Source organism: Equus przewalskii, chromosome 23 (genome assembly GCF_037783145.1).
Source record: "Equus przewalskii isolate Varuska chromosome 23, EquPr2, whole genome shotgun sequence".
Classification (NCBI taxonomy): Eukaryota; Metazoa; Chordata; class Mammalia; order Perissodactyla; family Equidae; genus Equus; species Equus przewalskii.
In genome coordinates, this window is record NC_091853.1 from 19,263,880 (window position 1) to 19,290,171 (window position 26,292).

The window sequence follows — 26,292 nt, forward strand, 5'->3', positions numbered from 1 at the left end:
CCACGTATAAAGTAGAGGAAGATGGGCACAGACGTTAGCTCAGGGTCAGGCTTCCTCAGCAAAAAAAGAGGAGGATTGGCAGTAGTTAGCTCAGGTCTAATCATCTTCTTCAAAAAAAATTATGGGTAACTAATTTATTACTCCAGCCAGATTAGAAATTTAGAGGTGGGACAATGTCATAATAATAATATATTTAGCATAATGGGTGCTCTATAAATATTTGTTAATTAACATATAGTTCTGTACATTGTAAAATATGGTTACATAAAATATAATTGTGTAAGAAGATATACCATTTGGTCTTTTTGCTTTCTCTTGGTCTTTAGTTTTGTTTTCCCTTTTTCAATCTGTTTTTTGTGTTTCTATACCATTCTTTTATTCATATCTCATTTGTTTTTTCCTGTTTAAGGAGGCAAATGGAGCTTGCTTATTTTTTCCTTTTTAATACTACTGTATATATTTGTTTGAAGCTCTTTATCCTTTCTGACTTTTTTTTTTTTTTTTACTGAGGAAGACTCACCCTGAGCTAACATCCATTGCCAATCTTCTTCTTTTTTTTTTATTTGAGGAAGATTAGCCCTGAGCTAACATCTTTGCCAGTCTTCCTTTATTTTGTATGTGGATTGCCACCACAGCATGGCTGACAAGTGGTATTGGTCTGTGCCTGGCCTCCAAACCTGCAAACCCAGGCTGCTGAAGTGGAGTGTGCGAACTTAACCACTACACCCCTCAGGCAGGCCCCATCTGACTTTCTTTTAAGATAATGGGAACTATTGAATTTTATTTGACTGTGGTCATGTAGTTATAAAGCCTCCTAAGTCTGTGATATGTATGTTTGGGATAAAGATTAGAAAAACTTATTAAATATGGATAAGGTGCCAAAAATTGGGGGTATACTTTTGTTGTTGTTTATGAGACTGAATTTAAGTGCTACGTTACTGATACTTGGGGACTTTTAATATTTCAGTGTATTAGGTAGGAAAAAATAGACTCTAGGGGGTTTAATCGAGAAAGCATTATTTCTGAAAGATATCCATGTTGTGTTTCTTTTAAGAATGGACTTGCACGCTGGGCCAAGCAAATAGAAAACGGTGTTTATTTGATTAACGGACAAGTTAAAGATGAGGATTGTGACCTATTAGAAGGACAGGTGAGTTAAAAGAAAATCATCTTAATTATGAAATTATTTGTGCTTAGGGAAAAATAAAAGATGACTTATCCTTAGTTCTTTAGTCCTTGTCTTCATGAAGACAGTTTTCATCTACTTCTTATTTCTAAGGTCTTTTAAAGTAAAAGACAAATGTTTTTCTGAGAAAATGGTGGGAGATTATTTCTGAAATAATCGGAATCTGGAAACCTGAAGAAGAGAGTGTCATCCAAAACTCTTGTGATTTCCAAATTATCAGCTACTTAAAACTGTAGACCCATGTTCCGCCCTGATAGCTGTTTAAAAACTAAGTTTGGCATTTTATAGGAGGCATCTATATGGGCTTCTAAAATAACTTTGGTCTGAAGAGGATCTTTAGTGATCTCTCTTTTTAGAGCAAGGTCAGCAAACTTTATGTAAAAAACCAAATAGTAAATATTTTAGACATCGTGGGCCATGTGGTCTCTGTTGCAGCTATTCAGCTCTGCTATTGTAGCAGGAAAGCAGCCACAGACAGTATGTAAATCAATGATCTTGGTTGTGTTCCAGTACAACTTTATTTTCAAGACTGATAGTAGTCTGGATTTGACCCATAGGCCGTAGTTTGCCAATCCTTGCTTTAGAGAAATAAAAGCAAGGAATTAATGGTTTTTAAGAGTACACGTTGATTGATAGAGGTTACACAAAGTAACATATCTATAGAAAAAGCTAAAATAAAAACAATACGACTTTTTTTCTCTAAATTTCTTAGTATATGTAGGATAGTTCCGAAATTGTCTTTTATGTTCCACTCCAATCTCAACAATTTAGTTTTTTAACTTTTGTGTTTTTTCAGAAAAAATCTTCTAGAGGAAATGCTCAAGCAACTAATCATTCTTTTGATGTCAGAGTGCTAACACAGTTGGTAAATATTTTAAAATACTACTTGTCTAAATATGTTATTTCTTAGACTAAGCATAATGAAATTGTTTCTATCTTTATAATTAGAGAATCAAAAAGTTTTAGAGCCATAAGGGACTGTGAAATGCATGCAGTTTTAGGGAAGTTATTCCCAAGAAACATTATTTTAATAAAACTTTTTTGGATCTTTTGCAGCAAGGTGATTAAAATTTTAACATCAAGTAGATAGCAATTTAAAAATATATGTATACATACATACTACGTGTGTGTGCATATTTGTGTATAATATTTTGGATGTAAGGTTTGTAAGCAGAGTTGCAATTCTTAACAACTAAAAGTAAAAGATGTGTGCACATACGTACCAAGAGTTGTCATATACTTAATTTGACGTAGATTTATACCTCCTCTGATTTGACAAAAATCACAAACTATTAGCAAGTTTTATATTTTTAGATGGTGGTTTTAAGTTACACATCTCTTCTTTTCAGAAATTGAAAGTTGGCTATCTGGAAAAATAAAAAGTTAAAGCCACTAATTATTCCTAAAAGTATGCATGCCTTTAATTTTAATCCTGCTTGAAATTATCCTAGAGAATAGACAGGGTATAAAATTCATCCATGTTTGTAGAAAACTTTTCATTTCAATATTATACTGGAAATGTTGAAACAGAAATACTACCAGGATTTGTGTATTTTTTTAACTGAATAAAATGGATGTTGGCATATGAGGATATTTTAATTTCTTTTCTACTTTCTCTGTGTTCAGCAATAGATCATTACTAAATTGTCATTGGACTTATGCCACTCAACATTTGTTCTCAATTTCTCTTCTCAATACCTTAGAAGTATTTTTAGTCTTTTGTTTTCCTCCTTCCTTTTGATTTTAGAAGTGTTCTTTGTTTTAAGGCTGTTCCTCTACCTATATGCTTTTCACTAGTTGCGCTTATGTGATATCTTGGTTTATTAAACAAGTCAATTAGAATTATCTTAGTGATAAAATATAGTCGGGAGATGTATAGAGTGTGGGAATATAGAGACAAGAGTGGAAGATAGTATCATAAGAAATAATTTACTGTTATAATATTTAATATCATATAATGTAATTTATTTTTGTCACTCATTCCACTGGTCAGCCAGCTGGAAACTTTAAAATGACCAATATATAGTAGGTAGTCAATAAGTACTTGGTGCCACTTTCCTCCCACTCAACCTCCATCTAGTCTTGTTTCTTTCTTTGCAGTGTTAAGCTCATCTTTTATTTTCTATATAGTCCCACTCCCATTAACCTTACGACATTATTTTAAATAACGTTAAAAATATCTGTGAAACATCTCAAAACCAAGCATGAACTAACATCACTTAGACTAAAGAAGAGTGAGACTGAGATGTAAATGATTTTTTACAACCACTAGCATCATTTTCTGGTGACAGGCCTAGTTGACTTGCCTTTTTTCTGCTGTGGAGTTAATATAGCAGGACTTTCGGTCTATGACAGTTCTGAGTTGAAAGTAAATGAGTGGCTATACATTGCTTGCAATTTTACCATGTTTATCACATTCTGCTTTGTATTCCAGTTATTTTTGTACAAATCTTATGTTGTATATCTTATATCTCCCACTAGATCATGTCTTCTTTATTTATCCTTTCATCTCAACAGTACTTATCTGAGTAATCTGCAAATAATATATTTTTAGTGAATATGTTGGTGAATGAATATTTTAGTGAATGGATATTGGTACTTTAGATGGTTATTTTAGTAAGAAAAAATCTAGATGTAATTGTGTTTAATTTCAGAGTACATTCAAAAGACTCAGAAAATAATACATAACTTATAAGGGGAAATATGAAGGCCTTTAAAAATTTATAGAGAATGTTTTTTAAAACTTGGTTCAGTCAAAAATGTCTTGCTTCGTGAAATGGCTTATATAATGTTTAAATGTTTCACATTGTTAATAATTGTTGGCTGTTAGAGCCTAAACAGATTTTGTCTTTCAGCTTCTGAATTCAGACCACAGATCCACAGCCACAGTCCAGATCTGCAGCGGTTCTGTAAACCTTAAGGGTGCTGTGAAATGCAGAGCTTATCTTCATAGCAACAAACCCAAGGTTAAAGATGCTGTGCAGGTACAAAAGGAGTAACTGGTATATGAGAAACAGAAGCATGTTAACAGAACTATTCAAAAATCCTAAAATTTTATCTTTTTTCAATCTCAGATTTCATAATTATTAATTTGATTTTAACGGATAAAAACCCAATCTATTGGATGGTCCAAATATATCATGTAATTGGTCCTGAAATTTTCATATGTAGAATATGTATCTTATGTCTTTTTTTTTTTTTTTAAGATTTCACTTTTCCTTTTTCTCCCCAAAGCCCCCCAGTACATAGTTGTGTATCTTTAGTTGTGGGTCCTTCTAGTTGTGGCATGTGGGATGCCGCGTCAGCATGGCTTGATGAGTGGTGCCATGTCCACGCCCAGGATCCAAACTGGCGAAACCCTGGGCTGCCGAAGCAGCGCGTGTGAACTTAACCACTTGGTCATGGGGCCGGCCCTCTTATGTCTTTTTTAAAGTGATGATTATACAAGTTTGTTTGAAGTGCTCCACAGCTATGACATATTAGTATATTTGATACATTTCTTCTGAGGGAAATTGAAATTTTTAAATAACAGGAAAAGCATTTATAGGAAGAATAATTAGATAGTGTTCTATAATCTATGTAAATTCAGAAATTTAAAAAAGGACAACTGGCACTTTTGTCATAGTTATGTACTTCCTAATTTGGAACACTAGCATTATTTGTTTAGCTGCAAAATTTTATTCATTTGTTTGGTTTTAATTTACTATTTAGAGGAAGTCTAGGCAAATTTGCTATTAAACTGTTAATGTATTAACAAGCATGTTAAATAAATGGACATTAAAAATGGAATAATGTACGTTATTTTTGTGGGGACGGTTGTAACGGGAAACCAGTTATATGGGGGTTTTTTGTCAGTGAAATAATGCAAATATAAAGTAACACTTTATTTCTTATTGTGATTTGTTTTGTTCTGTTCTCCGTAGGCGGTGAAGAGAGACATATTGAATACAGTTATTGTGATTTGTTTTGTTTTGTTCTCCATAGGCGGTGAAGAGAGACATATTGAATACAGTTATTGTGATTTGTTTTGTTCTGTTCTCCACAGGCGGTGAAGAGAGATATATTGAATACAGTTATTGTGATTTGTTTTGTTCTGTTCTCCACAGGCGGTGAAGAGAGACATATTGAATACAGTTATTGTGATTTGTTTTGTTCTGTTCTCCGTAGGCGGTGAAGAGAGACATATTGAATACAGTTGCGGACCGTTGTGAGATGCTGTTCGAGGATCTGCTTCTGAATGAAATTCCAGAAAAAGAAGTTATGAGTATAAAATGAAGTACTCTTTTTTGCATGTGTTCAACTGATACAATAATAGGATGTCAAGATATAATAGATATATCATCTTTTATAACTAACTGTATCTATCTTTTATAATAATATGTCACCTTTACTTTTCTTAATGAATGAAAATTTTTCAGTTGCCACCCCATAAAAAGCTTTTGAATACCTTATACAGTCATGTGTCACCTAAGGACCGGGGATATATTCTGAGAAATGCGTCGTTCAATGATTCTGCTGTGCAAACGTCATAGAGTATACTGACACAAACCCTGATGATATAGCCTGGTACACACCTAGGCTACATGGTCCTAATCTTATGGGACCACCATCCTATATGTGGTCTGTCTTTGACTGAAACATCACTATGTGGTGTATAACTGTAATAGAAAATCTGTCAACATTTAACAATTTTAGGGAGGATTTTAAAAATTCTGTGTGAATTTTTGTTAGAATGGATAAATTGTGTTAACATTTAAAGCTAATATTTTTTACTAGTACCTATGAGATTTTTTCCAAGAATTTATTCATAATCAAAATATTTATTAGTGCTATTATATAATAGATTCTTTAGTAGGTATTAATTTGTGGTATATATGCAATTGATCTCACTTATTCTTATGAAATTTCTTTTGTATAGTAGTTTATACACTTCTCATCTATTATTCTAACAGACAGATTTGAATAAGGCTGGGTCATGATGTCTTAACCTTTTATAATTATTCCATCTTTTCAGAAACATAAACAGTTTATGCCATTTCAGTAATTTGTATTAAAAACAACTTTTCTTACTCATAAAGAAATTATAATATTTAGTATGTTTTTTGAAGCAACTCGTTCATCTCCACCTTTTGTGCCATTCACATGTGAGTGGATTTGCAGTCACAGTTGAATATGTACATAATTGAAACATATATTAGCTTGTTAAAGGTACATTTTAAGTTTATGAGAAACAAACATAGCTCCTCCATATAACTAATTTCTTTTCCTATTACTGATAGCCAGTGTTTTAAGTTTGGTAGACTAATTATGATACTTTCTTATATTCCTAGTGTGATAGATTTCTGGAATTGCCAGATTTAACATTTGTCCTTCCTGTACTTCTCAAAGAACCTTGGAGTTCCATCCACTAATAATGTACAGTTTTGCTGAGACATGAAATGCAGCAATTGGATTGAGATTTCTGTTTCTGGAAGCACGTGGAACCTGGTCACTTAGCTTAGCAGCCCCATCTCAGTGTGGCTTTGCTTTTGCTGCTTGACTTTGTGTGTGTGATAACTCTCATGGTGTTAAATATTACTTCACTTTCTGAGCAACAGTATGTATTACAGCTGAGCTGTGAATTTTAGGATTTTCAGGGACATGGGATGTTTCCACCATTTAATGTCAAACATCTATCTTATTACACACGTTAGTTAAATACTCTATTACATTTAAAAATGCTTCCTAAAAAATGATATTATCTGACTGTCCTGGTATTATTTTATATTAAATGTTAGTATTTTGAACTTTTTGCTGATGTCCAATCAGTAAAATTAATTACTTCTAATAGGAATTGTGATATTTATACATTAAATTTGATATGTTGGGAGTTAATGTTTTTATCTAAACCTAAATTTTGAAAAAATGAAAAAAAAAGTTTTCACTAGTAAATGAGTGGCCTTTGAGGCCTGTGTGAAGAGAATAGGCAGTGTAGTTTGGTGGAAAGAGCAAAGAGTGAAGTTGTTGGGTTCTGTGTCTATTCTGCCACCAGTGGAGGGACTTCTGGCACATGATTTAGCCTATCTAGGCATCCATTGCTTTACATGGAAAACGGATTACAGCAGTTACTTTTTGAGGCTATGAGATTAAATAAGATGGTGTTTTTTAAAGCCTCTAATACAAGCCCTCAATAAGTGGTAGTAACTATTATGTTGGGGGTGATGAAAGAAGAGAATTACCTTATGGTAGTTGTTTTTCAAACTTCTCAACTTTAATTTTTGGGAAGTATAACATTATATTTCAGAAGAAACCAAATGTAAATATATGTTTTTTAAACTTCAGTAACAGGATAGTTATTCCAGCAACATGTTAGTTGATCTTAAGATATCAAGATAAAAGAATAAATTGCAAATATAATAATATAAACAAATGTAAGTTTTGAAGTTGACTATATACACACCAAATTGTTAGATCTAAGATTTAGTCCTCATTTTACTTAGCTTATGTTTCTTATATACTTTTAGATCTTATAGATTTATAATATGGTAAAATGTAGAATATATGCCATGAAATTAACCTGAACTAGACTATTTTTCCATCCATAAGGGAGTCTGCAAAGGGCATATTAACTTTACATTACTAATCTTTAAAGTAGACATAGTCTTTGAATTCTGGCTATCCAGATGAAAGAACTTCAATGACAGTAACAAATAAAAGAAGAATTCCAGTCATTCCTTTTACTTATCATAGTCTTCTTCTTTTCTGATTCCCCATAAGAAGAAGACCTTCACTATTCTGTATCAGTCTACTTTCAATCCTGCCCGACTTACTCTTAGTAGATCACCTACTTATTGTGAGAATTGAGGTCATCAGTTGTGAAGCCTCTTACCGTCTTCCATCCCTACATCCACATCCATCCATTGCCACTTGGCCTCTCAGAACACGTGTAATCCTCTTTGCCTGTGGTCATGGTTCACTCTCCGGATGCCACTTCTCATCCCTTCATGCAAATGTCTGCTTATCCCTTAAGAGTAAACTCAAACATCACCTAATCTATAAAATTGTCTGTAATACTCTGGTGTGAGTTGAGATTCCACTCATAACCAGCAGAAACCCAATTCTTATTATATTGGCTTAAATTTAAATTTTTTTCTCTGTTTTGAGCTTATTCAAATAATGTTGCAGCAGATACTCTGCTGTGGGAATATTCCTAAAGGATTCTTTTTTAAAGTACTTTTTGAGATGCGGTTTTTTAAAAATGATGCCTCTTCCCATTTTTAACCTCAGACCAACTAGAAAGCTTGGTCTTATTTAGATTCTAAATGGCTAGTTTAACTTTGTAATTTTAAAATTACGATACTTTTTATTTTTGCTGAGTAATTTAAATTCATTGCAACCAATTCTTTAACATTGGATTTTATAGCAAGCATATTTTGTCTCTTTTCTAGGCAAACCTAGGATTAATACGGTTTGAAGTGGTTTAAAATTTTACATGCCAGTTACACATACACATAGCCATCTTTGAAAGTTTTGAACTTAATCTGTTCCAGGAAACTGTAGCCCAAAATAAAATAATATATTCCTAATTTCAATTTGTAGACAGTTGATGTGCTACAGAACAAATTGCAGTAATATAATTTTACAGCTAGGAGGCAGTCTGGTCAAAGAGTAAAATTATTCTCACAGTTCTCATATGAAAACAAGATAATATGCAGAATCTGGCAGGAACATGTAATTTAAGTTGTGTAATTTAAGTCCCGTGACACCTAAGGCATTCTTCATCATCTTCTGTTCATACTTATTTAAAGCTACTATTAGTTTCTTGACGAGGAAATGTAGGTTATTACTAAAATGAGCCCTAGTTTTCTACTTGATCCATATATTGGTACCTTTTAAAATCATATCCATTGCTGAAAGAGGTCATTCTTTAGACAAAATCTCTGTCGCTGTTGACAGATCATTAGAATAATGGTGTTGAACCAAACAATAATTATATGTTTATGTGGACCAGTGACTGTTAGAAATTGAGGAAAATATTATATTTTACTTTATCAGTATTCAAAGAAGAGTGAAACATAGTTATTCATTATTTATTTGGATCCAGGTTATTTTTTCTAAAAATGATTTAAGTATTTACAAAAGGCATTACAAGTTAACAGGATAAAACAAATCTTGGTAGTAAGAACAAGGCAAAGGGAAAATGAAAAAGAAACCAAGATGGAGTTAGAGGAGAGATTAATACACAAAACGTACATCTTGATGTCCTGTATGTGCTCATATAGGGGCGACATCTAGTAAGATGAAGTCAGTGGTGAGATTAGTACAGATATGTGTGCTATCATGTCCTTTACACTTCACGTAGGTTGGCCACTAATTTGGCTCCAAACTTGCATGGAGAAGGGAAAAATTGTTTATAAAATTCCATACTTGTAAAGTCAAAACAAACAAGAAAAACAACAATTTCTGAGACCAGGGACAAAATTCTCTCCTGAGTATTCCTTCATAGGACAGTGGATAATGCAGGAATGTGTAATCAACAACATCCTCACACTGAAGGCGCTGGTAAGTTTCTGTTCGTAGGAGTAGCATTTAGGTCCCTTGCAGAGGCCAGGGGTACAATTTTGTGCAGGTCAATTAGAAAATGAAAAGACCTAGGTTTTATTTCTATTAGTATATGCTTTCCTAGACTTATAGACTGTATATCACTGATACCAGTGACAGACCTATCTAACTATTGATAATGTTCCTTCTCCTTTTAGATTCTGAAAAAGAGTTCCACATCCTCCCTCACCGAGTTTTTGTCCCCGTTCCGGGATCCACTGTAATGTTATGTGATTATAAATTTGGCGATGAATCAGCTGAAGAAATCAGAGCCCATTTTATAGAAATGTTAGATCATATGATTCAAATAGAAGATTTGGAAATTGCAGAGGAAATAAACACAGGTAATTATATGATGTTATTTAAGAACCTGATTAGACTACTGCTAAGATTACCTATGAGACATCTAGTTTAAATATCATGTCTTTAGATTTCCTTAAAGCTGGTTCTGTTCAACACTTCGAGGCATTTAAAATTGTGTCTTTTTGATTTCTAAATATATAAATATGTGGTCAGTGTTTTCCTGGAAAACTGTACCAAAATTTAAGATACTTTAGGATTTTCCAAGCCTCACAAGTAGATCTTCTTAAAACAAATTCAGCCTTAAATAGGTGAAAATATATAGCTTTAAGGGATTTCTTTTTATTACAAGAAAAGTTTTCTTAAAATACATTATCTTAATTATTTGGTTAAGCATCATGTCACAAAGTCTTTTAAACACTATCAAACGCCTTCTCCATTCTATTTCCCTTTATTTTCCTCTCCCCATCGTATTATTGGGATATTAAACTAAAATGGGCTGTTCCAAAAATTAGATGAAGATTATTTTTCTAGAGCATCAATTTGCCATACTATCTAATTGTGTAACACATTTTTTCCCCTAGCCATCACTTTCACAGTTGACCTTACATTTTGGAAGGCTGGTTTTTTTGTTTTGTTTTGTTTTGTTTTGCTTTGGTTTGTTTTTGTTTTTATTTCTATTAAGAGCAGGATATGCAAACATGTAGGTGTATGATGGTCTTCCTGAAATATTTAAAAATATGTGATAGAACTAATTATTTGCAAGTATCAGTAAATACTGAGTACAAAGCAATTTATTACTCTTGAAATTTCTGGTGTCATAGTAGAAAGTCTTTAGATTACTTTTGAATATGGATGTTTGTGAAATGGGTATAGCAATTTTTAAGTCCTTTTTCTAATTCTAATTTCCTAGTTATCCCTCTGTTGCTTAACTAATTCCTACCCCCCCACAAGAGTAGAGTGTTTGATTTAGAGTGCTCTTGTTACCATGATGAGTCAAAGAAGTATTTGGTTGGTGAATTTCAAATCTGTCAGTGAAGCCTTACATCAGTTGGAGACCACCAGGAGTGTTTTTATCAACAGCTCCAAGTTAGTATTAATCATGGTGTGGAACAGGAAGTTTGTTTCAAAGGGCAATAAGCCACTCTGAATTGCTCAGTATCTGATGTTAAAGCAACGGCTGTGTTTCAGTCTCGTGAAAGCTAGCATTTTAAAAGGTAAAGCTATAGCATATTCCCTATCTGATAGAGATTTTGAAAGTAGACTGATAAAAATGTTTGCTACTTTCTGAAATATGTTTTCCTGGATTACTAACTACACTATCTTTGCCAACCAAACTTAGACTCCGAGGGCAGGAAGTTTTGTTTGTTTTGTTCACTTCTGTCACTAGTGTCTAACGATAGTTGTTGACCCATCTATTGTTGATAACCTGGGTGAATTTTTTGTGGGCTCATTAGAGTTGACCTAGTTCATCCTCTTTCTTAGAATACTGAAATCTGTATCTCTAGCAGATTGGTATTTAGACTCTGTTCTTCCTTTACTCTGGCTACCCGTCTGCCTTCCTGTAACTTATACTTTGTTCAGTAATCTGGAGCACGTGAATTCTTTATTGAGACCATGTTTTATATTTGAGGTCAACTGTCATGTTCTAAAGATTTCAGAGCCGAGTATTCCCACATACCTTTAACTGTTCTCTTTATTATAGTTTCCAGACCTCATTTTTTCTTACCACTTTGTTTGCCTTCCTTTAGATTAAGAATTTTTAACCTGTGGTGTCCAGAACCCTTGGGGTCATAGCTGACTTTCGGGAGATCCAAAAACCACTTGAATGTAATTGTGTAATTTTTTTCTGAGGAAAAGGTGTAAGCTTTCAAAGCATTGGTGAACTAAGAAAGATTAAAAACTTCTTTAAATATATTCTGATTTGCCTTTCTTGAAATATGTTATCCTGAATTGAATCAATTACTCTAATAATAATATTAGCTCTTATTTATATAGAACCTAATACATGCTGGGCACTGTTTTAAGAGCCTTCCAAATACTAAATCATTTAATCCTTATAACAACACTATGATATAGGTACTATGATTAGCCCCATTTTCCAAATGAGAGAACTGAGGCTCAGAAGGGTCTAGTAACTTTCCTAGGGTTATGTAGCTAGTAAATGATGGAGCTGGAATTTGAACAAGGCAGTTTGGTTCTAGAGTCTGTGCTTTTTTCCTAACAATTTTGTTTTACTGCCTTTCCATGGGACCTAACCAATACAGACTATAGGACTATTACTTTCCTTAATCTAGATACTTATTTTAGCCTGGCTCTCTTCATTCTATTATTTAAAATTTTTTTTTTTTTTTTAATGAAAGAATTTCTGTCCTTTTTTTTTTTAAAGATTTTATTTTTTTTCCTTTTTCTCCCCAAAGCCCCCGGTACATAGTTGTATATTCTTCGTTGTGGGTTCTTCTAGTTGTGGTATGTGGGACGCTGCCTCAGCGTGGTTTGATGAGCAGTGCCATGTCCGCGCCCAGGATTCGAACCAACGAAACACTGGGCCGCCTGCAGCCGAGCGCGCGAACTTAACCACTCGGCCACGGAGCCAGCCCCAATTTAAAAAATTTTTAAACTTAAATGAATGACGTTACATTATCCTTGTTTAATTTCATCTTATGTCAGTATAATTTCTCATTTGTTGGCTAGAATTTTGTATCTGTTATCATGTATGGCTTTCATATTCTTTTGAATTATTTGTCATACTCTTAGTACATATCACTTTGCTGAATTAAGAATGACTAATGGTAGCACTGTATGCAAAATTTGCCCCCATTCACAACTTACTTTAAAAATCAGATATAAAAGAGTAGGAAGAGAGATATTTCATTTAGATTTCTTTAAGACTACTGTCATCTTAAGAAATGATTTTCTTTTATCTAATTCCATGTTGTATTTTAAACATGAGTTTGTACACTAGTTTTTATTTTATTCAATACGTAGTTATACTTTAAAAATCAGTTAATTATAGTTATTAACCTCAGGTAATAACAGAGGTTAATAGCCATTTTTTATACCTGTAAGGCAGGTTAAAAAAAATCCACGGGGGCCGGCCTGGTGGCTGAGTGGTTAAGGTTCCATGTGCTCCACTTCAGTTGCCTGGAGTTCCCTGGTTCGGATCCTGGATGTGGACCTGCCTCGCTTGTCAGCTATGCTGTGGAGGCCTCCCACATGCAGGATGGAGGGAGGATTGGCACAGATGTGAGCTCAGGGCTAGTCTTAGGCAACAAGAGAGGAGGATTGGCAACAGATGCTGGCTCAGGGTGAATCTTCCTCATACGCGCGCACAAATCCAAGTAGCTTCCATCACTGTAGTGTACTCTTAAAGAGGCAGCTATGGCAGCCTTGCATGACAACCTCCCCAAAATGAAACTAAAACCCAATAAATGTGAACTCTTCTTAAACCATTATATGTGCATGTTAGCGTACATTTCTTGATTTTTCTATAAGATTCACAAGGAAAAGGATTTGCCTTTCTTGCTCTCTGCTGCATTTCCAGAACTTTCCAACACATTATAGGTACTCAGTAAATGTTCGTTGGCTGAACAAATTACTGATTTTGTCATTCCTAGCGCTTGGAGTCCAAAGATCAATAAGATACTGATCCTGTCTCAGAGTGCTAAATAGAATTTTTTTCACCTGTGTAGATACTAACTTTTATGTACTCAGACTGGGTGAATGCTTCCATTATATTTAATCATAGTTTTGTGCTACTCTTTTACATTACTTTGCATGCTTGTAATTATTTAACTCATCATATTTAATGTTAATTTAATGTTGTATATTTAATGTTAATCGTCCACATTAGACTGTAAGATTTTTGAGAGTAAGTACCGAGAATGCTTACTTCTGTATCTGAGCTCCATGCCTAAAACATGGTAGGTATTCATAAATATTTGTTACTAACTGACTGACATATACTGAATAGGTCATTTTTAGGAAACTATATCTTCTTTTATACTTATTTCATGCTTGAAAAATTATAAGCTTATGCCTAGCCAGAGGTAAGGTTTTTAAAGTTTGTGTAGTGCACTACACTGAACATGACGAAGGATATAATAGTTGGAGCTCTATGAGTCAATAGTGGAGAACATTTTAAGGGGTAGAGAACGTTTAGAACATAGGACAATATGTAGCAGTAATTGTTGCCCCAGAAATATTAATTCTAGTTTTCAGCATTTAGTGTGTCTATTAGATATTTATTAAACATGTGCTTTGTTTAAGGCAGTGTGATAAAAACAAATCAAGGACCAGATTCCTTTCCTCAAAAAGCCTATAATGTGATTTGAAAGATAGAATGTGTAGGCATTATTATGTAGAGCATGTAGTAACATCCTAAGAGTGAGAACTTAAGATTAATGATCAGAATTTTAGGTTCTCCAGTATTTGGTTAATAATTCAACTAGAAAAAGATTTTTTGACTGTAGATTAGCAATAACTTATAATCTATAATTACAAAGGTTTGGCATTAGTATTTTCAAATTTTAGTAAATTCTAAATTCAGTTTTTTATTCTTTATTATTACTACTTTTATATTTCTCTTTAAACTGAAAACACACACTTATGCAAGTTGATGCTCTATAATATACAGTAGATAATCCCAAATATATTAAAAGCCCCATAGTTTTGAATGATTCTTTGAAATATTTTTGCAAGTAATTAAAAAATTTATTTTTAGCCTCAAGATAATATACTTCTTAACTATTATTATCAGATTTAAACGCTGTTCCGTAATGAGTGGTTTTATCATTTGTATCTATACTAAATATATTTTAATTCTGTTTTTCAGCTTTCCTTCAGTAAGCTCTATCATTAGCATTGTTTGTACTCTGTTAAATATTAGAATGAACTAGTAGCTATGAAGTACTTTAAAATAATTTTTTAATCTTAGATATATAAATATTAATCCATTTGCTTTTTGTTTCGATTTTCATAAGCTTTTAATATTGATACCTAGTTGTATGTTTCACACTGTATTTTAAAGTTATTTCTTATCTATATTTCTTTTTTTATGCTGACAGTCTAGTATAGAGATGGATTAACTGAGTAGAAAGAGTATAATATTACGAGAACAAAGGAAACAAAGCAGCAGTTTGGAAAGTTTAGGTGTGTATACTTATATGTACGCTGTGTCAAACTCGTGGTTTCTGGTATTATGTATTTTTCTAATATTACGTAATGTACTGAAGATAGTACTTCAGTATGGTCGATATGATTCTTTTAAGACTCTGCCCTGGTTTTGAAACTTACGTAAATCTCAACTGAATGATTGATTACTGTATGTTGATTGCCTATTATGTATTAGGCATTAGGGTTCTAGAGATCAAGTATATAGTCCTGACTCTCGAGAAGCTCACAGTATGATGGGCAATACAGAGAAATGAACTTTTCCAAAATAAGGTGATTAGTTCTATAATAGAGGAATGAACAGAGAATTATCAGAACATTTAGCACAGGCACTATCCCTGTCAGGGATTCAGAGGAAGCTCAGAGCAGGTGACATTTGAGTTCATTTTGAAAGATGAATACAGTAGAGGTAACTCTAGGCTTTTTACGAATTGAATGCTGGTGTCAGATGCATTGTGAACAAGAATCTGACTTTGTCTGGAATTATATTAGTTTTGCTTCATCAAGTATTTGTTGAATTAGAAGGAATGATTTAGTAATTAGTGTATTTTTAATTGTGAAATAACACGTACCCAAATTATGGGATAGAGTAAAAACAAACATTTTAGTAGAAAAATTAAGTGCTTTTACATAAACATCCTATTGGTTGAGAATTATATTCACTTATTCACTCATTTACTCATTCATTCATTTATTAATTTACTCAAAAATATTAGATGCATAATTTTACCAACATAGTACTTTAGCTGAGTCCAGGTGACAGCTATGTAACCTTAAACAGATCCACTCTGAACCCCAGATTTTTTTGGGATTGATATGAGAATTTAGTAAAAATGTTAGGGAAAATACTCTAAACAGTAAGAGTTACATAAATGTAGGGTGATAATTAGCATTATTACAAGACTTTTACATAATGAATCTTCTGAATTATAATGAAAAACGTTAATATTAAAGTATGGAAATTAATGTTTTATAGTTTGCATAGATTTTCTTAAATATTTGATGTTAAAGCTTCCATATAAAATAAACCATAAAAAATAGAGTTCAAATGTTCAAATTCGAAAATTGAAATCAGTTACTATACATTTAGGAATGTTAAACTTATTCTGAGTATCTGGCTTTATTTTCTAAGTATTCATTATTTGCTTGATTATTATTAATTATTTCTGTTCTATAATATAGTTGCCAAGTAGTTGCTAGGTTTAAAATATATATTTTGCCAAGTATCTTAAAGTAACATACTTTTAAATGACGTAAAGGATGAAGAACAATTTGTTTGTCAATATGACTCACTTAAGGAGAGGGATAACTATGGCTTTAGAATTTCTTAGATGCTTTAGTCATCTCCTAGTAGATGTTAGTTTAATAATTCAGATGTGCTTTAGCCAAAAAGTATCAGCTAAAAATTTGGAGACGCACCTTTAAAATCTGGTGAAGTTACTCTTTGCCGATTCTGTCTTGATATCAGAGTGGAAATTAATTTTTCTTGTTTGGTTAAACAATGATAATTATAAAGAGAAAAGAAGTAATACTAAAGATGTACTTTTATGGCTAAATCACTAACTGTAGTGAAACCTCCTTAATTTCGGATTCAGGAATGGGGAAGAAGAGAAGGAAGGAGTTCAAGTCCTGACGTTTCATTTCAAGTTTCTTAATAGTCCTGCCTACCTGTCTGCAGCTTAGAATGAAATCTGAACACATCTACCACTTAGCATGCATTTATCATGGCTCTTGCTTTCTCTTTTGTTGACAGTTGCTCAAGAAGATTGCTTTCCTATGTGATTAACTTGGGATTTGTCTAAAGTTAAAATTACCTAGTTTTAAGGAATGGTTAAGATCTAATTTCCTATTGAATCACATGTTATTTGCATTTAAATTTCAGACAACATGTTAAAGTATTGGTGAAATGGCATAGTGTCTAAGATTTGAATCAAAATCCTACAAATGGGGCCAGCCCGGTGGCATAGCAGTTAAGTTCATGTGCTCCACTTCAGTAGCCTGGGGTTCTCCGGTTCAGATCCCAGGCACAGACCTACAGACTGCTCATTAAGCCATGCTGTGGCGATGTCACACATACAAAACAGAAGAAGATTCGCACAGATGTTAGCTCAGGGCCAGTCTTCCTCACCAAAAAAAAATTAATTAATTAAAAAATATATAAAAAAACAAAGTCCTACAAGCTTCCACCAAAGCAAACACAAATAAATTATGACAAGGCCTTATTCATCCTTGAAAAGTGCTCTGCTTCAGTAAAATTACCTCAAATTTATATCAAATCAACATAATTTTGTATGACAGATTTAAAAATGGAAGTAGAGCAATGAAATGACTTTTTTTATGGAAGTAAATTATTTGTCCAGAGGACCAACTAGAGCCTGATCTTCACATATAACAATTCAATATTAAATGTGTAAGTAGTATATCAGGACAAATAAAACCATTTTTATGCTCTTTAAATACTCAAGTAAAAAAAATTCCTGTAGCAAATAATTGTAATTCATGCTTCATCCATTATTTTTATTTGTTATGTAAGGATTTTAATGGCCCAAATGAAAAGCTTTTTAGCAGTAATAGTTGCTAATAGAAAAGCCAAAGTTTGTGTGTGTGTGTTTTAACATGAATAAAATTGTGCTCTATTCAACGTTTAGACCTATAGATGAAGTTAGGGGAAATTTGAAGCTGGTGGGCTAAGGTAGTCTAGAAATAAAGTGTTATTTTTTGGTCTTTGTGACTTATTTGATATGGGAGTAGAAAAAAAGAGAAGAATGTTGTTTGGTTTTAAAGTACTTTAGTCATGTGCTCGAAGAGGCAAAAAAAAGACTGATGGTACCTTTCATTCTAATGAGGTTATTACTAAGGATTATTTCTGAAAACGACAGTAAACTTTTTTTCATGGGAAACTGAGAAGGAGGCGAGTTTTTTCTTTTCCTTTCATTCATTTTGGTTTGACAGATATGTATTTCATAAGTGGATGTGTCATCCTTGTGAGTCTGCTAATATATTGGGATACAAAGATGTATTTAAGGACGTTTTAAATCTAAGCAATAGGTTATTTTACTTTGAATTTAAACAATAGTATTTATTGTCTCTCACTCTGTGGCTCTCTTCTCTTCCTTGTAAATAAAGGGATCAACATGAAGTAGTTGCTTTCAAACGTCGTTCCCCAGAGTTCTGTAGAACAGTACTCCACTACCACGTCTGAGGGGAAGCAGGGCGTTTGGCTCCAGGAGCCCTCCATCCTTGCTTCAACCAGAGTTAATGCTGCTTTCATCTGTTTTACATACTAGGATTTTCTGTCAGATTCTTTAGCACTAGGTAAAAAAATGAAAACCACTGATGTGTGTGATCTCTAAAGATATTTTCAGTGCAAATACTTTGAATCAGTGTTGTATAAATTCAGCTAGGCTAACCTACATAAATTCTAGTCAGCATAATGAAGTAGAAAAAGAACTTGTATTTGAATTCTCAGTTCTGCTGCCCATGACCCTCAAATATCCACTTAATTTCTCAGATCTTATTTTTCATTTGTGCAATGAGATAATGTACTTGCCTTGCTTAACGCTGAGTTGTTTTAAGGTCAAATTTCTGGTTTTATTTTGCTTGTGTATTTCAAATTTCAGGTTAGATCAAGAGTCAGCAACCTTTTTCTGTATAGGGCTAAATAGTAAATATTCTAGGCTTTGTGGGGCACATAAGGTCTGGCCCATGGGCTGCAGTTTGCTGATCTCTGCTTTTATTATTAATATCTAATTATTTGAAATTATTCATCTCTAAAACCACCAATAAGAATGATATAAAATTAATCCAAATTAAGAGTGAAGGTTATTCTGTTACTCTCTGGTTTGATATTTGGTATCAATTTATCTCTACTACCATATAGTAAACACATTAGAATTTGTGGGAAAGATTCAGAACTGGCTGTGTGGATCTCTGGTTTCGGTCAGTTATAAAACTACATAAAGTATTTTTAAAATTATGTCATTTTGACATATTCCATGAAATTTAATTCACCTACATTTGATGATAATCATGTTATAAAAAAATCAAGTTGAAGGAAACTGGAGCTCATTGTATATATTTTTTATAATGTTCTTATTTAAAACTCATTTTAAAATGGTAATTATTCTCATTTTGTTTAGCATTTATTATTATTATCCTCTTGCAGCTTGTTTGAGTTCCTCTGTGAATACTGAAGCTTCACTGGACGGCACAGATGATGAACAACCAAAACAACCAATTAAAACTACAATATTAGTGAAAATTCAGCACAACATAGGTATCCTATTTTTTTTATAACATTGAAAAGATGGTATTTTAGATTTGAGTTTTCTTATTACGTTAAAATTATTGTGTTTTCATTTTGCTCCCTTAAAAGTGCTAGATTAAGCCAGTATTTATGGAATATTATGGAAAGTGCTAGGTCCTGGAGATACAAAGATTTATAAATAATTTTCCCGAGTGCCCTCAAAGATGACACTTCCTGTTAAGTTTTTGCGTGCTTTGCGAAGGAAAACATGTTGAGTTTCGGGAATCAATTAGTATAGTAGGACCAATGTTTTCCAAATTGGTATTCCCAGGGTTGATATTGTGGAAGATTTTGATATGTGTTGTATGAAAAAAGTCCAATTCAAATCTGGAAATTTATATTGCTTTAGTATTTTAAAAGCTCCAAGAACTGTGGCAGTTACTTTAACATTTTTCAGATTTATTGATCAAAGAACATGTAGACTTGTTGTTTAGTGGAATGCCAATTTTAGAAATGAGCATGAAGACTTTTGACTGAGAGTTAGTAGCCTGAAGCGTTAGTTGTTTTTCTTGTCACTTACTCATTAGATAAACTTAAGTTAATTACCTAAATTCTTTTACCTAAGTGAATGTGTGTGTGTGTGTGGGGGGGGGGGGGCGAACTACTCTGGTCAGTTTTGTTTTAATTTACAATAATCAGGAAAAAATAAATAAAAAGTTACCAACCCAGACTTACTAATTCTTAGATTTTATAATGATGGAATCTGAGTTTCCGTAGTTTTCAATAGCTATACAAGTGACTTCGCATTGTAATTGATTGAGAACCACTGCCCATTGGAGCTGTCTTTTTGGTTTAAACTAAATAGCATGAGACAGCTGGAATGTCACTATGAATATTTAGAAAAGCCTTTTAAAGTATGTGTTAGTTTTTCTCTTAGAGGTGTGTGAGTGCACACACGTGTTTAAGAGAGACAGTCTTTTTTCTTTTTAAGGTTTTGCTAAGGTGATGAAGTACATGATTATCAGTCCAGCCTTTGCAGTCTACTCTTTCAACTTATTGCTCCATTTTCCTCTAAGACTTTGCTGGCTTCTAGTACATACATATGTGTGTATAGGTATATGTGTTTGTGTGTGTGTGTGTGGTTGTTTAGGTCCATCAGTTACCTACATTTCACAGCCTAGGATCAGTTAAACCTTTCTTTTGCTCATTCCATTTCCATTTGTTTTGTGTTTGTTTCGCTTGTAGGTGTGGTTGCAGCATTTGCAGTGGCAGTCCTTGCTGCGGGTATCTCCTTTCATTACTTCAGTGATTAGGGTGAGACACAGAGAGCGTCCTGATCATCCAGAGAACCCTGACCAACAATTATGAATAATAAAGATGCAAACAATCCATCTGCATTTAAGACAACAGCAGCCAGATCTGCTGCCATAATGCCTGTTAGGTGTGTTTCTGACTAAAGTGAAATCACCAGCTGCCTTGTGTTTATATCATAGATGGCTCAGGCTTCCAAAAATAAAGTTATGCGTCTAGATGGAAGTTGCATGTAACAAATCATTATTATCTATTTTTTAAAATGTTCAAAATGGTGGTTTATTTTCACAGATTTTAGTTCTATTGATCTGGATCACATATTGATCAGGACATTGAAAAGTTGAATAGTCAGGTTGACTGAATGTCTTAGTAATAGAACAACAGGAGAAATTTCTACGAAGTGGGACGACAACCTGTTGGGTAAGTTCATGCTCTAGGACCTTTATAATGTAGACTCAGTTCCAAAATACTGATTGAGTTCTGTTTGAGGGGTAGCAAATCCTTCCAGAGAGGTTTGAATCTGTAAGGATTGCCATAAACCATGTGCTTTCCTCAGGTTAGTATATTATAACTGTTTTAATATATTAAATAAGACTTTTGCTTGCAGCCGTACTTTAGACTAGGTACTATAAAACAACTAGATCCTGAAAAAAATATATTTTTGAATGTACTAATAGGCTCAAATAAAGCAGAGGAAATCTCCAGGAGCTTCCTATTTTTCCTCCCCCATAAAAAGGAACACATTTGGAGTTGGGAATTGTAAATAATATATTAAGCTTATAGGTGAACAGTGGTTTTCTGGATGGCAGTTACTCTTGTAGCACTGTTGAATGCAGTTTGTCATGGATCAAAAATGAGATAAATCTGAATCTGAGATGCCACCCCAGCCAGGACAGTTCAGGTGACCCCCAGTTTTGGTACCCTGTAGCTCCTGACAGATGCAAGACATAGGCCCAAGATTCCTGTAGATTAAGATAAAGCACTATTGGGGGGCTGGCCCAGTGGCGCAGCAGTTAAGTTCGCACGTTCTGTTTCTCAGCAGCCCGGGGTTTGCTGGTTTGGATCCCGGGTGTGGACATGGCACCGCTTGGCACGCCACGCTGTGGTAGGGGTCCCACATATAAAGTAGAGGAAGATGGGCATGGATGTTAGCTCAGGGCCAGGCTTCCTCAGCAAAAAAGAGGAGGACTGGCAGTAGTTAGCTCAGGGCTAATCTTCCTCAAAAAAAAAAGATAATAATAGTTAATAAAAGATAATAACAATATTATTTCATGAATAGAGATCACCAAGAGCAAGTTGAAACTAGCTAGCATGAAAAGGAATCTAGAAATACAGACTTTGTGTTCAGTTCTCTAAGGTCTCATCACCAGCATACGTGAAGGATGGAACCACAGGCAGATCTGAAAAAGAAATAAACGAAACTGGTAGAAATGGGAAATATGTTATTTGAAATGAAAAAAACCACCTCAGACATGAATAACATATTAGACTCAGCTGAAGAGATGATAAATAAACTGGAAGCTGGATCTAAAGAAATTACCCAGTGTGCAGCAAGGAGAAACAAGGAATTAGAAAATAGAAATATTAAAGAGAAGTTAAGAGATATGGAGGGAAGAATTGTAAAGCCTAGAAGTACTACAAGAAGAGAATAGAGAGGATGGAGGAGTGGCAATATTTGAAGAGGTAACAGAATTTCCACATTTGTTGGGAAAACATGAATTCAGAAAGTGCAATATGTCCCAGGCATATACAGATAAAATCCATACCTAAAGTCAATGTAGTGTAACTGCAAGATACCAAACACAAGATTTTAAAAGCAATCAAAGGGAGAAAAAGATCATCAATGAAGACAAGGCAGTCAAATACTTAGTAGGCTTTTCAACAGTAACAACATACCCAAAAGATGGTAGAATAATGCCTTCAAAATTCCGAGAACTAATTATCAACTTAGAATTTGTACTAAGAAAAACTGAAATAAAGACATGTTCACATGAAAAACAGATTTTACTATCAGCAGATCTTCATTAAAGAAATTGCAAAAAGATGGTCTTCAAGAAGGAAAATAATTCCAAAAGGATGATCTGAAATTAAAGAACTAATGAGCAAATAAAATGATAAAATATGTAAAAATCAAAAGTGTTGTTTATATAAAAGTCATGATGATAGAAGTGTTTATAAGAAATAAAATTGTAAACAAATGTAAAACTAAATAAACACTTTATTCAACATTAGTGTGGACTTTTAAAATAAGATGTAATTGAAAAACTGGACAATAGCTTATAAGATGGGAGGAGGGTGATTAAAGTTTTGTGAAGTGCTTTTATTCAGAAAATGGATTAAAATATTGTTTAACTTTAAAATTATGTTAAATGTTATAGTAAAATTTCGAATATGGCTGCAAAAATAATAGAGAATGAATCATTCCAAGGGAAAACTAAAATATGGAATAGAAAGACAATAACTCAGTACAGAAAAGGGGAGAGATTGTAGAGTGAGGGTAGAGGAGGAACAAAGTTAGTAAGATAATAGTAAGTCAAGTAATAATTAAAATAAATATGAGTAGACTAAACCCAGTTGAACAACAGATTAGATTTTTTTCAATCCAGTTATAGGCTGAATTTTTAAAAAGATGAAAGAAACACATTGTGCAAGCAGCAAAAGACAACTTATGTAGCTTTAGTGATATTAAATCAAAATTAGATTTTATGATAGTATTAGCAAAGATGTAGAAGGCCACTAAATAATGGTAAAAGGATCAATCCACTAGGAATATATGACAATTTTAAATTTGTATATATTTATAAAATGACTTCAGAATGTCTATAGGTCTAAACCAACAAATTGAACAACATGATGGAAGATGTCAGTAGCTCTCAACTTACTGATAGATCAAGCAGGCCAAAGAATGAGTGAAAGCACAGCTTTGAATAATGAAATTAACGGTATTGATTCAATGGACATAGTTAGAATAATCAACAGTTAGAAAATGTTCTTAATTAAGCATTGACCATACAACTCACAATAAATTTCAAAAGATTAGTATTAAATGGATAATCATAAATCAGTCAGTTATAAAGTTTAAAATTTTTTTAATCATTTACAAATTATGATTATGATTACAATTTTTTAAAAACTTCATGGATGAAAGAAGAAAACATAAATACTTAGAATCTAATTGTAAGTACTACATTTGGAAAAATTGGGTGATGCAGCAGAAGCAGCACTTTGAGGGAAATGGCTTTAAATTCTTAAGGAAAAAGTCTAAGTGCATAACTTAGGAAAAGAATAACAGAATAAGCACAAAATAGAAGCAAGGAGATATAGGTAAGGGAAGAAATCAACGAATTAGAAAAAGACGTAGAATGGCAATGTCTTGTGAGTTGTTTTCATGACAAAACAATAAAATTGGCATAATTGAACAAGAAGAAAACAGCACAAGTAAACAACAAGGATTGAAAAGGGAGTCCTAACCCATAGATTCAGCAGAGATGAAAATGGTAAGAGCCTACCAGGAGCATCTTAATATATTTGAAAACTTAGACAAAATAGATCAGAGTCTAGAAAAATGCAATTTCCTTAAATTGGCTAAATAAGATACAAGCAAGCTAGATACACTTATTCAGTAGTATTGCAGAGTAAACTATGGTTTAAAATTCTTTGACAAAGAGAATATCTAGCCCATGTTTGTGATGTTTTATTTCTCTTTCAGGGACCATACTATCTCAACATTTTATACAAACTCTTCCAAAGAATAGACTCTTCAGCTCATTTTATGACGGCAGTATAACTTTTATTGATACTAGAATCAGACACATTCATTAGGAGAAAAGAAAATTACAGGCTAGCAGCATTTCTTAACAGATGTGAAAGTCAAAAGCACTATTAATAAACTGGACTCAACGTTATATCAGAAAGCGTAGTGCATCATGACTAAGTTGAATACATTAAAAATCAAGGACACAACAAGGATGCCTATTATCACCACTTCTGTTTATCATTTTCCTATAGAAAAGTGATCAAAAGACAGAGACCAGGTATTTTAAGAGGGGGTGACTAAACACATGAAAAGATGTTTAATCTCACAAACGATCGACTAAGATCACAATGAATACCATTTTACATCCAAAAGATTGAAAAGTTAAGAAATATAACAATACCAGTGAAGAAGATATGCATCAAGAAGACATCTACAGGTGGGGTTGTAAACTGATACTCTGTTTGGAAAGCGATTCGGCATTATCTTATAAGGTTAAGCATTCACATACTTTAATACCTTACCATTCTCTTTCTACATATGTACCTTAGAGAAATTCTTGCACATGTGAACAAGAGTCCACATGTGAGAATGTTCAGGGCAGCCCTGTTTGTAACTCCCAAATGCCCATTGACAAGAGAATAAAAAGTAAATTCTGGGTTTTGTAATTTTATTTGGCAGAGAGAATGTGATAACTAAATAAAGCAAATCTCAGAGGCCTACATGCAATATGATACAATTTTTGTAAAGCTTAAAAACAAGCAAATCTAAACTATATTATATAGGAATACATATGTTTGTATTAAAACTTTTTTTTTTTAATGTCAGGATTGTGGTTACCATTTCAGAGTGGGAATGATGGCAGGACAGGAAGACTAGAAGGAACAAATGAATAGATGAAACAATATTGATATATTACTTCTTGAGTTGAAATGGGTTTCTTGATATTCATTTTATTTACTTAATGGCATTAACATGTGAATTATTTTGGTTATCTGTTACTAACAAACTACCCCCAAACTTAATTGGCTTGAAACAACCATTTCATTTTCTTCACAGTTTTTGGTTGACAAAGATTAATTGGGTGGCTCTGTTCCACATGGTGTTGGTTAGAGCTACCATTTTCTAGGTGCTTGATTAGGCTTGAAACATCCAAGATAGCTCATTCACATGGTTGGTAGTTGATGCTGGCTGTCAGCTGGGAATTCAGCTATCACACCTCAGTTCTCTTCTATGTGGTTTGGAGTTCTTCCATCATAGTGGCTGGGCTTTTTCTTATCATGATGACTGGGATCCAAACAGTAGCATCCCAAGTGTGAGAATTCCAAGAAGAGAAAAGTAGAAGCTGTGACTCCTCTTGACGCCCTGGCTTGGAAGTCTCAGAACATCATTTCCACTATATTGTATTGGTCAAACTAATGTACAGGACCAGCCTAGATTAAAGGAGAAGAGAGAAAAGAACCTTTACCTTTCAGTGGGCGTGCATATACAAGAAGGAAAGGTCTTGATGGCAGACATCTTTGAAGATTAGTTACCGTAATGTATCCTCTGGCCATAGCAATTTATGTTCCTGGCGTGGAAAATGCATTCATCACCTCCAAAAGCACCTTACTGTTCTCATCTCACTATATCATCAGCTTCAGGCTCAAGGCCTATAATCTTGTCATTTAAATCAGTTTCAAGTATATATGAGCCACCTTTACTGCAGTTCCCCTCAATCTGAGGATGCATGAACTACACAAA

General features: G+C 33.4%; 1 protein-coding gene across 5 annotated transcripts in view; it reads left to right on the forward strand.

The window, feature by feature from the left end:
* ODR4 (odr-4 GPCR localization factor homolog) overlaps positions 1-23,026 on the forward strand; it is a 37,270-nt gene extending 14,244 nt beyond the window's left edge. For 2 of the 5 annotated variants that reach the window (XM_008514080.2, XM_008514082.2), the window contains 7 exons: positions 1,055-1,150; positions 1,983-2,051; positions 4,042-4,170; positions 5,354-5,450; positions 9,925-10,110; positions 19,404-19,514; positions 20,730-23,026. In XM_008514080.2, the coding sequence (XP_008512302.2) occupies positions 1,055-1,150; positions 1,983-2,051; positions 4,042-4,170; positions 5,354-5,450; positions 9,925-10,110; positions 19,404-19,514; positions 20,730-20,797 (756 nt within the window). In that variant the 3' untranslated portion in view covers positions 20,798-23,026. Of the gene's footprint in view, positions 1-1,054; positions 1,151-1,982; positions 2,052-4,041; positions 4,171-5,353; positions 5,451-9,922; positions 10,111-15,132; positions 15,222-19,403; positions 19,515-20,729 lie in introns of those variants that run through there. The other 3 variants (XM_070591164.1, XM_070591163.1, XM_070591165.1) reach the window with 3 other exon arrangements.
* Positions 23,027-26,292: the final 3,266 nt, after the last annotated feature.